This window comes from Pygoscelis adeliae, unplaced genomic scaffold (assembly GCF_000699105.1).
Source record: "Pygoscelis adeliae isolate BGI_AS28 unplaced genomic scaffold, ASM69910v1 Scaffold26, whole genome shotgun sequence".
In the NCBI taxonomy this organism is placed as follows: domain Eukaryota; kingdom Metazoa; phylum Chordata; class Aves; order Sphenisciformes; family Spheniscidae; genus Pygoscelis; species Pygoscelis adeliae.
In genome coordinates, this window is record NW_008825104.1 from 7,677,409 (window position 1) to 7,692,585 (window position 15,177).

The 15,177-nt window shown below is 35.5% G+C and overlaps 1 protein-coding gene across 1 annotated transcript in view; it reads right to left on the bottom strand.

Moving 5' to 3' along the window:
* CWC27 (CWC27 spliceosome-associated protein homolog (S. cerevisiae)) overlaps window positions 1–15,177 on the bottom strand; it is a 124,220-nt gene that overhangs the window by 91,347 nt on the left and 17,696 nt on the right. Inside the window, exon 10 of the mRNA XM_009327285.1 lies at window positions 14,857–15,032. Within this exon, the coding sequence (XP_009325560.1) occupies window positions 14,857–15,032 (176 nt within the window). The remainder of the gene's footprint in view (window positions 1–14,856; window positions 15,033–15,177) is intronic.

The following is a 15,177-nucleotide window of genomic DNA, read 5'->3' on the forward strand; positions in this document are numbered from 1 at the left end:
AGAATTCAGCTAGTGGCAAAAAATCAGAAAATGGTATTGCTGTACATATACAGCAGTAAAGGAAACGTCCTCCCGGAAAAGGTCCTGTACAGTGGCTTGCCTTGGAAAGGTTGCTTATATACCTGTGGAAGAAGAACACAGGAAAGGGGAAGAGTACTTTCAGCAGAAAAACCCTAAACCAACAAAGATAAAAGATGCAGAAGAAAAAGTTAATTACCCTACACTGCACAGCTTTCAGAGAGCTGAGCTTCCCTGTTGACCAAAGTGGAAGAAAAAAGAAACCTTGAATAGAACTGTTTATTATACAGGAATTTACATCAAGCTCATCACTAAGATAACACTGTAATGCTGATGATGCTTTGATTAGAAATTGAATATTTCCGGCTGAAGAGAAAAAGGGCTTAGAAAGGCAACAGTTTGTTACGATTCTTCCAAAAAAACATGACGGAAAATCTCTTATCCCACTTGACAGCAAAGATGATAGGTGGACTTGCAGACAACTCAGTGAAGACCTGTACTCAAAAAATTACCAGTGTGTTAAATGTTATAAAACAGGATGGAGAATAATATGAAATATGGCTTTTTATCTAAGACAGTGTCGTAGCTACAAACTTGGAGGTAAAAAAAAAGAAATTAGTAATCAATTTAGTAGCAGTTATCTTTACCATCTGAAAGATTTCCAAATCAAATCTGCTCAGCTCACAAAGTTTGTTATTTATTTTCTTTTGTTATTACCAAACTACCAACTACTACCATTAACTACTATCAAAAACTTAACAACTTTTTAGGCAAGAATTGAATTTCACTTCTTTTTATTGACAAAACATTATTAATTATAAAGATTCCACAACCAGAATCTGACAACCAACATGACTTGTTCTACACTATATTAAAAATACCTTTTACCTAATTTGGCTCTGTAGTAAGGCACGTAGAGTAATAAAAATATTGAATTATACCACAAATTGACTGTCTAGAGACAAACAGCAGATGTGATGAATAAAGAGTTTGAACATACTGTAGTCATCCTTCACTGTAGTACCACTTTAAGACGTACTGCTCATATTTACAAAAAACATATTCTATAATAGAAACAAAAACCTCAAAAATGTCTCTTCCCATGCTACTCAACTCTGTTGAAACAAAGAAAGGAAATGGAGCATGAACATTCAGCAATTAAAAAGTACATGGCCATACCACTGTTTAATCCGTCTTGTTATGTTACCCCCCCAAAAAAAAGTCATATGTGCAGCTAAACAACTGAGAACACTCCAGCCCTTTGAAATGATATCTTACCCACAATATAGTGCTAACAATTCACTGTATAATTCACTGTATAATAAGGATTACACATTCTCACCTTCCATCATGCTAACTGCATTTTCACGGGTCATCTACGCATCCTTTTTTCCAGGTGACTAGACAAATGCACACACAAACTTCACCTAAAAATACACTGACTCTTGCCAAGTAGCAGCAGGATGAAATATACCACAGTAACAATCCTGTCTTTGTCGCAGGCTAACACTATACCTATTAACACGCTTTGATGCTTAGCCAAGAAAAATCTCAGTGCTGGGATTCTGGGTTTTGTGCCCAAACAATCTGGGTTTGTGTGTAATATAGTATAGTCTGCTTTCAAGTTACTGCCAATCATTAACTGTACAAAGAGTATGTCTGGGATTATTTTTTCTTTACAATGAATGTTATTAAGGCAAAGAATACAGAAAAATCTACATTATTTTGAAAAGAATAAATGAATCATACAATCCTTAGCATTAAGTAAATGGCCTTATTCAGAAAAATGAAGTATTTCTAAAACCAGTTCTGAAGTAATCTTTCTTTCCTGTATGTCAGTTATACATGTCTGAAATATTGAATTTCTTCAACAAAATATAAAAATGCAAATGAAAAGGAACACACTAGCTTCTTAAACTTACGGATAACTTCAGGATTCATTTTTACCAAAGGAAAAGAAGATCGTTCTTTTAATTTTCTGAGATAATTAAAAAGAGAACCTCATCAGTCAAAAAGTAACTGATCAACAGTTTTAAAGAAGAATGAAAATTTAAAACATTACACTTAGCTAAATCAAATATTATTGCTCTCCTTAAAGAAAATTAGTCAGACTGAAGTGAGTGATCCCTTTCCTGCATTGAGGAAAAGAAGTAAAGCAAAAGAAAATATCAATTAAGTGTACTTAAAGCATTACGACTATGATACTACTTGAAAAGATAAGAAAAATCCTAATAACCGAATGACTTGATAAAATATATAAGGATTAAAACAAAAGTGAGTATCATTCAAGGTTCTAGTCCCAGCAAGATGCCATCCCCCATTTCTCTCTAAGATTGATGTCTGTATCTTTTATGCAGTGTGCTGTGGGCAGAAGGTCATGCACACTTTCTACAGCACTAAAACTTGCGTAAAAGTCTCTTGTCTTTGACAGCTTACTTCTGGCCCTGGCTTTGTAGCTGACTTTGTAAAATTTGATTTACTGGGATTGTATAAGGGACCTATTTTACAAGGAACTCCATAAGCAACTGTAACACTCCAATTGAGGAAAAAATGGCAAGAAAAAGTGGCCAATGGGACAGGAAAGGAAGGATCTCTTGAGACAGCCTTATGACAAAAAAAAAAAAAAAGTTCCTCAGTCCCAAGGGTAAGGACTTTTTCTGTCATTTTAGCCAAAATATTCCTTCCTCTTCTTTATCCTTCATACCATACAATGATTGTCAAATTCCAGTACAGAGGCATTGCAGTGGTTCTCATGCTTATTTCTATGAACTTTTACTTACATTAATACTTTCACTGGAATCATTGAGTCATGTAAACATTTGCAGAAGTGAGCAATTTCCATATGACTGTGGATAAATGGCAATTTATAAATTAGCACTTTGGTTTCAAGTCCATATTGAATTTATATGCCGTGATAAGTCACTCAAAGCATACAACACATACAAATTAATGTGAAAGCCTATCAAAACAAACATCTGACATGTAGGTAGGTATGACTAAGATATTATATGGCCTGTGGGTGAGTTTGTGTATGGTATCATTACAAAGTTAGGATATCAATACCAAAACAAAAGATTCAGAAATCATTTCCCTTCTTTCAGACACTCTTGAAATATATAGTACTAAATCTCTTTCTTTCTTTTTCCTCTTGTATCTAAAGTGAATTTTTGTGTGTGGGATTTTCTAATTTAACATTAGCCATAGTCAAGATCAAGCAAGGCACCTTAAAAATACCTAACATTCTTTTCTGGGGATCTAATTTATAAAGACACCTTCACAAACAGACACAAAAAAAAAAAAGTTCAGTTTATAAATTACAAAGATGTGGAAGTTTATACGTTTATACTTTTCAAAAGGCAGAAGATTAAAACAGCTATGACATTAATCATACACACACTCAACAAAACTGGAATTTAAAAGAATTAATTCTTTTAAGCACTAATTTAAAACAATACATCAAAAAAGTTCATATTTCAGATTTCTTCATGAAAGTCACATTGACTTAGCTTACACCAACACCATTCCCACTGTTTTTTGATACCTAGACAATGAATTCCCACCAATTTGTGTCTGTGCTTTTTCTCAACAACACAGGTGAAAAAAAAGTTTTCCCTTTTCTCCAGCTCTCACCCATCTGCTTACCATAGCTGTGGCAATAAAGCACAACAGACATGTTCTCTCAGGTAACACAGACTTAAAAGTATTTAAGATTCAAGAGAGTTCCACCTGCAAACCACAGGAGGCATGCGTAAATCAGAACCAGTACAATGCACTTGCAGTGTCAACTAGGTATTATGCTGTATAATAATATTTCATAGACCATTATTTTGTCTACTTAGTTTCTGACATGATCTCTAAATTCTTCAAAGGTAGTGCCCCACTTAAAGCATGTCACAACTCTCCGAGTTTGAGCAGAGTCTGGGGTATCTGTGGCAAGGACTATAGGTAGAAGCACCTACACTTACAGAGTGAAAACAGGAAAATGTGTTGATCCTGACATGTGGCAGCAGCTTTCTGTAGTCTTATGCTGTAAAGTCAATTCATAATTAGTGGAATAACTTAATCCCTTCTTCACAGCTGATACTCCAAACTCTTTACCTCTTTATTTGGGCTGAGTCTTGTCCAGATTCCCACAAAGTGCTCCTCTAGTGAAAGAACACTGTCCTCATGTATACTGAAAATATTTAGGTAGGTACTACCTGTATAATACAGAAATTATATCTGCTATGTCCTTGCCAGGTCTTCACAGCCAAGTTCACATGCTTGAATTAATACCTTCTCAATAATTCATATGATGAACAAGCAAAATTGTCTAATTTAGCTAGTGTTCATGATGTACTGTATCGAAGGCAAATGACTAACCTAATGAAATTCTGCTTGGACACAGATCAATCAAGATACAGAAAAATAGGAAGACTAAAATACTGCCATACTGCTCTGTATGTATATCACAATATTTCATATGCCTAGTACTTTCCATCAGAGAGGTACTGCTTCTCCAAAGAGCTTTTCAAATGACATTTCAAGCCAAAGAGCAGAAATAGAAATCCAAATCTATTAACTACTGAAGAACAACCAGTAGAACACTTAGAGCAGTTCTAAGTATGTTTAGTGTAATAAAAGCTGCTAAAAAGGTTAGGATTTAAGAGAAACATTTTGATACTCTGTATTGAAACAGGACTAGTAGGAAAGATTTGCTGCTTACATGTTCCCTTGAAATTCAGCATTATATGAGCTTTTGCACTTTTCCAGAAATACTGGTTAGAATTTTATGGATTATGAAATAGGTGCTGCATCCTACTTGAAAAAAGCTGAGGGCAGTTCTGAAGAGCAAAATAACTTCCTTGGGAAGTTTACAGGCTCTGTTTTCCAGACAATAATTTCAGACCTTTCTGTCAGCATATTATGGGACAAAACTACATAAAAGGAGGTGAAATTACAGAAGATAACACATAACTTCTTTGACCTCTAATTGCAAAAATTTCAGTATATAGGATTCCCCCATAACACTTTTCAGTCTCTTGCAAGCCACAAGAGCTATAAGGTCAAGAAAGTATAGGCAGCCTCTCAGTATCTAGCTTCCACTTTAATATTATATATTAAAATATTTTATATATGACTATATTTTAATATACAACATATAGTTGTAACAAATGGAGCTCTGGGGATGCTGATGGTAAACTCTAGCTAAGTACCCAGCAAAATTTCTAAAATGTTATGCTGACTACACTATACCTAAAAATTAGAACTCAGAGTTCTATGTTTAATGTAGTTTTGCAAAGCACAGCACAGAGTATCTTAATACAAGGAATCACTGAAGAACAAATTAGAAGTATTCAGAAGGGAAGTTGGGGTTTTTTTGGTCATAAAATACTTTCTCCCCCCACCCTGAGAAAAGATTACAGATCTCTAGTTAGCATCCTATTTGAAATACAGGCTACATAGAGCACAATGAAGTCAAACGAAAAATGCTGTAACTCTACAGCTGCCGTTTTATAGCAGTACATTAAACAGAAATATATCTAACTTTGTCATGTCTTATGTAATCATCATTACCTACTCTGTTTTCAAATCAAGACAATGTACTTCAAACACACTCCTCTATCTAGCAAAGGAGAGATATAAAAAAGTCTAATTTCATGTCATCACTCACTTAGAAATTGTTCTATTTCAGTATGTGATTAAATAGCTACTTTTGCATAAAATTGGAATTTCTCAGTTTAATCTACTCAATTGTTTAAAATAGCTTTGGGCACTTATTTTAGGGTAGAGCACGAAATGGTCCACTTCAAGGAAGTTAAAATGAAACAACATAAGCTAGTTTGCTGGTTTAAAAGTATTGATGGTTCTTAGTTTTAAAAGAATACCCGTACAAATGGAGCATAATAATCACACAGTGAACATGTCCTTTTTGAATTACAGAAAGAATGATTTTGAATAAAATACAAATATTTACAATAAGGTTCCACTGTCGGATGAAACACAAGCATTACTCTTAACACTTACAAATATGTAATAATTCAAAAGTTCTAAGAAAATTAAATTCAAAATGTAGGCAGCATAGTAACAAAGATCTGAAGGTACCATAATATCAAAAAATACAAGAGCAGGAGAGACTGCAAATGTCAAGGCAATCTCATGCAATAATCTTTTGTAGTAGTACAGTATATCTAGTGACAGATTTTAATCTCTGTTTGGTTCCTCTTGACAGTTTTGTTTTGTTTTTTTTTCTTTTATTCTTTTAACACCTAACAGATGTTTTTCATTATTCTAAAACCTGGCACTTTACGGACTTCAGCAAAGATTTTTGGATCCAAAGTTAAGAGGTCATGATAAAAAGGGAATAGGTTTGTCTGTATTATAATGAGCTGCAGCTAAAGCTATTAGTTTCATTACACATCCAAAACCGAAAACTAATCAGTTTATATACGCTCATCTCAACAGTTAAATGAATTTTACATCAATTTTATTGGCAATGTCTCTTCAAAAGAATCCGGTACTGGATTACATGCACACAAAAAAGTACTTCTTGAATCAAGCTACAATACAATAATCCAATAAAACTTTCCCACAGAAAAAGCATACTAGTCAAAACCAAAAAGGTTTCAGAGTAGCATATCGATTCTGACATAATGCTATCAGAGATTTTTTTAGTAGAATTCAACATGAGTTCCTGACTGGTTGCTGACTTCGCTAATTTCAGAGTCAACCCAAATAACCCCTCCTATTATATGAAATCAGGAAAACTTGCTTCCCAGTACTTTCAAGTAAAGAAGTCCTTAAAAAAATATCAGCAACATAAAACAGGCCAAAAGAACATCTTCATTAAGAATTAGGTTACAAAGTTATTGCTTAAAATAGTTGCCAATGAGACATTAAACACTGACTGGAAATATATCTATTCACTCCAGGGAATTCGGTACTAAATCCACTAATAGTGAACCAGACAAGCTGCCACAGTAGCAAATTCTCCTATGAGGATTGCTGGGCAACCTGGGCTTGCTAAATAAAACAAAAGCAGAAGACAACTAGTTGCCAAAATCTAGGAATTAAAAATCAGAGCAAGTGTACAAAATGGGAAACTAGTTCTTGGAGGGTGATGACTGAAAATAATCTGGAAAGCCCTAGCAACATAAGCAATCTCAGTGGAATATTGGTAAAAAGGGCTAATGTGGGCACTGTATGAATAAACAGGGAAGTGGAAGTAAGAAAAAAAAGTCGTTCCTCTCTGTATACAGTAGTAGTAAGGCCAATAAAAGATTACTGATCAAAGCTCTTTAAAGAATGTTGAAAAATTGGAGAAGGAACAAAAAAAGTCATAAAGTGATTTGAGGACTGGAAAAAATGTCTTACTGTGAAAGACTGGAAGAACTCAATGGGTACAGCTCATCAAAAAGACAGAAAGGACTCAATTAGAATTTACGTAGTTGAAGTAAGAGAAAATACAGCATACTGCAGTGAACCTCAGAAAAAGGTACAGCAAAAAAATTAATTGGCTACAAGCTGAACCCAGACAAATTAAAATGGGAAACTGGGTAAGGTACTGTTAGGGGTGAGATATCTAAATACTGGAATAGATTAAACTCACTGACTAAATATGGATCAAACTACACTCTCTTGATATCTACAAATTACGTTTGAATGCCTTTCCTGTTCAGCTGTAGCCAAACAGTAAGCTCAATACAGGGGTAACTGGCAGTAAATTATGGCATCAGACACACAGTTTATCTAATGGTCTCCTTTGGCTTAAAACACTATTAACAGAATACCTGAATTTGCTATATGAAAACAGCAGCAGTTCTTTAGGTATAGTGAAGTTTGAAGTCAGTTGCAATGAGAGTTTGTATTCAAGAACTCAAAAGTCAGTCTTATTAACGTGCAATTTATATTTCCTGGTACTAACCTGAAAAGCAAGGAGACAAGCTGTACTGTTGGACAAGACCTGATAGTAACAGTTATACCTGGTTGCACATAGATGCACAGAAATGTAACTGTTATAAATAGCAAAGAAGTTACAGATTTTCAACAATTACAAGAATGACAAGAATTCTTCCACTGTAGAATTATTTGAGTCTCTAAAATTATTTTTACTTCTTTTCATTATAATGCTTGCATTATAAGCACAAGGTAACAAGTGCACAGTAAATGCATTTAGAGCAAAATATTCTACCATACATTATTAATTTATGAAAAAAAGATATCCAATTCTTCATTTATAACAACTCCAGATTTACAAAGAGAAAAAGAAGTTTTGATTTAAAGGTCTTTTAAAAGACTCCATGAGATCACACATAAAATTACCTTTGGCTGGTCTACACTACAGTACTATGAGAGCACTTTAGGAAAGCAATCTTGCATGCTCAGTGTGTCAATGTTTATTCAGATGCTAAGAAAATGTTATGGTGTCTTAACTATATGCAATTTTTACTGCATGGTCTGAAATGGACTTAGCATGAACTTGAGCATGTCTGCCTAGCATTATTAGCTATTTTTATTACTACGTGCCTGGATGACAAAATGACAGTGGGGATGCAAGTCATTTGACCAAGTGCAGATATCTGTAAGGAAACTAGTTATTTCATGTTGTCTTTTAACAAATGGAGAAAAAGAAGTCAGAGGAATTACACCTTAAAAAGTGTTATACACTTCTGGTTTGAGGATGAAGCAAGTAATTTCTTATATATACACACAGTAGATATCTAAAGCTTCATGAGATGATTTATTTTACCCATGACAAGAAACATGCATATAAGAAAAACTAGGAATACAAAGAAGTGGCAATACACCTACTTTTAATTACAATAGTAGTTAATAGTAACTCCTACTATTCATGTCCTTATGATAGTCAGCAATGGCTTATAAGCCAAAAAAATGTGATTACTTAGTTCAACTGCAATTCATAGGATTATTAGGAGAAAAATATACAACAGGAAATACAGAGTTAAATTCAAGTGATGCTAACTACTCAAAAAGAAAAGTCAGCTTTCTTCCTCAGTAGTTCAGCTATTCTAGACACCAATTTCATAGAATCATAAAATTATAGAATAGTTTGGGCTGCAAGGGACCTCTAAAGGTCATCTAGTCCAACCCCCCCTTCAACGAGCAGGGACATCTTCAACTAGATCAGGTTGCTCAGAGCCCCGTCCAACCTGACCTTGAATGTTTCCAGGGATGGGGCATCCACCACTTCTCTGGGCAACCTGTGCCAGTGTCTCACCACCTCAGTGTAAAGAATTTCTTCGTTATATCTAGTCTAAATCTACCCCCCTTTAGTTTAAAGCCATTCCCCCTTGTGCTGTTGCAACAGGCCCTGCTAAAAAGTTTGCCCCCATCTTTTTTATAAGCCCCCTTTAAGTACTGACAGGGTGCAAGAAGGTCTCCCCAAAGCCTTCTCTTCTCTAGGCTGAACAACCCCAAGACTCTCAGCCTGTCTTCACTGGAGAGGTGTTCCATCCCAAGAGCAGAGCAGAGGGGCAGAATCACCTCCCTCCACCTGCTGGCCACCCTTCTTTTGATGCAGCCCAGGACACGATTGGCCTTCTGGGCTGCAAGCGCACATTGCTGGCTCATGTCCAGCTTCTCCTCCACCAGTACCCCCAAGTCCTCCTCGGCAGGGCTGCTCTCAATCCCTTCATCCCCCCCTTGCACTTGGCCTTGTTGAACCTCCTGAGGTTCACACAGGCCCACTTCTCGAGCTTGTCCAGGTCCCTCTGGATGGCATCCCGTCCCTCAGGCGTGTCGACCACACCACTCAGCTTGGTGTCATCTGCAAACTTGCTGAGGGTGCACTCGATCCCACTGTCTATGTCATTGGTGAAGATATTAAACAGTACCAGTCCCAATACGGACCCCTGCGGGACGCCAATTGCATATTGCTATTTAATAGCACATCCATTATAAGGACTCAACTGAAACTGACTGTACAGTGAAAAACTGTATAATCACCTGTACTCTACTTGCACACTGCATGTCTTGCAAAGAAGAAGCAGTGAAAATTTTTAAAACCTGGTAACCAGAAATGTGTAGCACCCGAGCTCCACCTACAGGATGAAAACAAGTGTAAACCCAGTATTTTTAATTACCAAACTAGAAGAGGACTGTTTACTCTGAAGCCTTCAGATGATCATCTCAAGCCACTGCCATTTTACAAATGCAATGTAATGCTGATAAATTTGATTACTATTGCAATGATGGCAAACACTTCTCTATCTGTATACATTCCTTCATGTAAACAGCTGTTCTATACTTTGAAGTTTAGGTTTAAGCTTTCTAATAAAAAACAACAGACCTGTGGAATTTCTCTAACAATGTGCCAGAATGAATGGGAAGTTCTTCTTCCCTAAGGTTTCCTATCTAATACAAAATTGGAAAGTGTATCAAATTATTTTTTTAAAACATACACAGAAAGTTCAAAAGCATACTGAAATGGCTAAAATTAACATCACCATTTGAGCACTCCAAGTTTGATTGCATTTAGAAGTGGTATTGGGTTTCAGTACCATGAATCTAAGAAGGTGTCTATTGTTTCCATATTGTTTCTCTGAAACAGATGTGCAAACTTATGACTTCACAAATGGATTTGTATTAAAAGAAACAGGACTGATACAAATGAATACAGATTTGTAGAAAAAGTCATGCATGTTAAAAGACAGTACTCTGCAAAAATATTTTTAGAAGTTCTATTATTCGATTAGCACATTTAAATACCTGATGAGATGAACAATTCTGATAGATATGAGATGTTTCTTGGCCCTCTGATATGTTAGTAGACATTACCCTTCAAGCTATGTATGGTGGATCCAACTTTTTGATATTTGCACCTCCCACATCTCTGCCTGCTCTGATCAATGCACACTTGGACTACAGTGGGTGGTGAAGTCCCATGAGAGTATTATCAAACATCTCCAGCATGCTTACAAAAAGTCACTATTCCAGACAATGAAACTTGATAATGTTTATCTTACTTTATGTCATCAGACCTCAAAGTTAAACACCTTAATTATAACAAACAATACCATGCCTTTGATTTTCACGCCAGAGGATGCCAGACAATTATTTGGGAAACAGTAAGTCTAGAAATTGATGTTACTTGTGGTATTAAGCAGTATCTCCCAAGGCCATGGGTCCCAACTGCTAAAAACACATCCAATAAAACCCTCTTCTGAGTTAAGATAACCCACTTGGCAATAATACTACTGCTACTACCCTGAAAGAGTGGAATAGCCACAAACACAACACATTGACAGTCCACATGCAGAGCCAGCAGCTTACAGGATGCCTACACAAGTGTCTCTGAAAATGTGATAAAACATCATGCAAGCTTGGGCATAGAGTATCGTATTCCTAAGGATATGTTATAGCTTTATGTTCCCTTCATGCTACAAACTTGCTATTATACGTTAGGCAAATTTGTTTCTAGCAGCCATCCCTGTAAACCCAACAGATAGTTAAACAGATTGGTGGACAGGTTGTTGGACAGATTGTATGTACTTACTACCTACCTGAGTCCAATGCATTTTGTTATTCTAAAGATGTTATTTGGCTGCCGTGTACTTGAAGGTACTTTTTCAGAAAAAGCTTTTCTTGGAGAACTTCTAAATTTCTGAATCCTCGCCTCCACTGGCTATTTAACACTAATCTGTATTTGTCCAATCTCCATGATCAAGAACAGTTCATTGACTCTGAGAAGCTTATGCTTATTCTGTATTGGGGAATATTATAGGTAATATCAAAAACATTATTAGGGTGCAGGATTTATCAATCTCTGAAGGCAGAGTACTGAAAACTAGGAACTTCTTTCTGCAGTCAGGAAGCTGCTTCAGCACAATGTTTCTGCAAGATTTGAGACAGAAAACTACCTCATGTACTCTTATTCCACATACTGACATATAACCATTTTAATAGACACAAGATAAATATTCATGTAATTTACCACTGGGATTATGCATTGATCTCAACCGTAGGACTAGTAATCAGATTTTGGGATCCAAGTTATCCATGATCCTCCTTGATCTCAGTATACTTCCTGTGGAGCAGTTGTCTACAGCAGAGATATTACAGCCACCAATTTCCAAAGCAGCCACACAGCACAACTTCAAAGATGGCAGTAAGGAAAAACAGGGGATGGGTTTTTAGAAGACGTCTTGTGTATGTCCTCTGAAACAATACCTAGTTATACCTAGCACAGCCATGAAAAACATGACACTAGATTTCATATACTGTGATTTAGGTGCTCTTACAGAGAGAAAAGAAGAATGAAAAACAGAAAGCCAGTGCTCATGAAATAGAGTTTTATGTATATGTACATAACACTACATGGTTCTACAAAGAGACCAGATTTATGTACAGTTCCAAAAGAAATGGATTAACATCAATTTACAGATCTGACCACACAAATCTTGTTGAGTACATAAAGTTTGCCACAGCATGAAAGTTAGTTGCCTTGCCTCTAACTAAAAGTAAAATCATATGACAGGAAAAACTAACGCCCATTTAAATTAAAGATTTTGTTTACTATATCCTTTTATGTTATTGTGCTGAATTTTTGATGTCAAATGCATGATATCTCATTTATCTCCAGCTATTAAGTACATTGGGTCTTCTTTTCAGCAAACACAAAATTACAAGGAACTTTGGAAGTAACATCATCTAGGCCAGAAAAAGAACTGACTGGAACCTACCCAGTTTTGCTCAAATTACAAAGGCTCCTGTACTGTACCTGGTGTGCTTCTCAGATTCAAGTCAATAGTGGAGAAGATGTAGAAAAGGACACTGAATTTCCTGCTTAAATCCCATGAATATTTTATTTTCTGGAGCTATGAATATTTTCTTTTCTGGAGCTATTAAAAATTATTAAAGTGATTAATAAAAAATATTTTCTTGGCAACGTTGTCACTGGGTTTTTCACTGCTCCAAAAAAGGCAGACAAACAGCAACACAGTTGGTATATTTTAACATACCAATATTAAAAGATTATCCAACACAATGCAAGTGCTCCTACCACTCTAAAAGCACAGCCTGCTTCTAAATATATAGGCCACACAGAGTAAAAAATACTACCTCATCTGGAATGCTCAAAACTTACTAATCTTGTTTTTAAAATCATACCAAATTCTTTCAGTAAAAATAATCAGATCAATATCCATCAAAGTTGCAAATGTCAGGGTGTGATTTCCCTTTTCTCTTAATAATTAGTTTTGTTTTACAATTAAGACAATGATTGAATGCCCACCATAACTGACAACAGCCCCTTGTTCAATAAGATATAGTTGTTTTTATTTTTAGCAGGTATATATAGTCATATAAAGCCAGAATAACCTGCAGGGGGTGCAAGTCAGATATGTGAATTTCTGATCACTGTAAAACAACAACTGATTTTGTTTCAGTTATTCCTTCCGTTTTCCAACCAAAGTTTCAATACATATAATACACCTTAAAGTGTATTATTACTACAACAAATGTATTATCCTGTGTCTTGACCCAAAGCCTTTACTTCCCAGTAATTAATAGAGATGGTAATTGCTATGGAACTTGTGAAGCTTTTATATTGACTACCAGGTATTCTTTTGTCACAGACTGTCCTGGATTCTTCTGTGTTGGCAATATGCCTTGGTCATTACATAAAAAACCATATCTGCCGTGAGGGTAAACAGGGGGAAAAAAAAAAAAAAAACAACAAACAAACCAAAACCCACAACACAGAGGGGGAATGGTTCAGTTCAGAGGAAACTGTTGTGGGAGAGAATCTAAAGACAGCCACTACATACACAGAATTTAGTATAGGCAAAGCCTGAATAATTTCATCAGGCAGTTATTTATGACAACTGTGCAGAGTTAGAGTACAAAAACTAAATTATCTGTTTGATGCTTCCTCCCTTAGCCCCCAGTAAGTTTCACTGAATAAGTAAATTTCCACATTGAACTTTATAACTGCAAAGACTTAATTGTTCAGTAACTTCTGGAGCCCATGTTTATTGAAATACTGGACAATCATTCCTAGTAAGTTTGCCATCAGGTCCACTACACATCACTTGCATATATGATGAATGTTTTTATGCAATATAAATATCATTAGGCAGAAATTCCCAAATCAGCTCTGGAAGAAAGACTGCCAAGACGCAAGGTTTCAAGAAAACAAATTAACTCACTGAAAATTGAGTGCTAATCAGTACAGATGTTCACGAAGGCTGGCGCAGCTATAATACATGACTGGAACCCATGCTTTTATGTCTGTAAAGAGCAGAATATTGCTACAGAAACATAACAATTTGTCTAGAGCTAGTTTAATAATTAGTAGTGTAACACTGTATTCAAAACATAGACATATTCCAACCCTCTGAGAACAGCCCTAGATGGTATTTAAAAACTGATGTATCAATTGCATTATTGAAAAACTGGTACACTGTAAGAATGACTACTGTGTTAAACCAGACTTTAATGGATGACTAGGAAGCCTTTACTTTCTGTAAGTCTCAGTGGTGGATGACCACCATGTGTTATCACAGATAAAGCTACAAAACTCAATCTTAGAACTGTGTAGAAAGACAGAGTAAAGCATGATAAATACATATAAATACTCTTCATTTATAACTCACAGGGAAAAATAAAACTCCCATACAAGTGCTCAGTGTAACAAAATTTAACTTAATTGCCAAATGAAACTAAAAAATGAGAAAGCAATAGACAATTTCATCTTCCACAGTTGGACGTGAGCAGCGGGGAATAATTTTAATGTAATACTACCCTATCAATGTAGTAACTGCAAAACTGGAATTGGGCAGAAAATCCAAGTGAAACAAGCTGAAGGGGGTGGGGGAGGAAAAAAAGCACGATACTTACCTGCGACTAGTTGTTTTCTTTTCTGTCTTAGTTTCTTCCTCTTGAAGTTGCTGTTTAGCATTTTCACCTGTATCAATTTTCAACTTCTTGGCAATGCGTTCTTTTATTTGAAATCTCTCATTGCTAGCAGCTTCATCTTCTACACTATCATCATCTTCATCATGTTCTTCTTCCTCCTTTATTGATTTAAAATGATAAAACTTCTCCTTTAGCTTTTTTTTTAACTACAGAATGTTGAATATGGAAAGTTTTTCTTACAAAGATAATTCCTTACAAAAAAAAAAAAGAAAAATATTTCATTTCGAAGTAAACTTTTCAAAC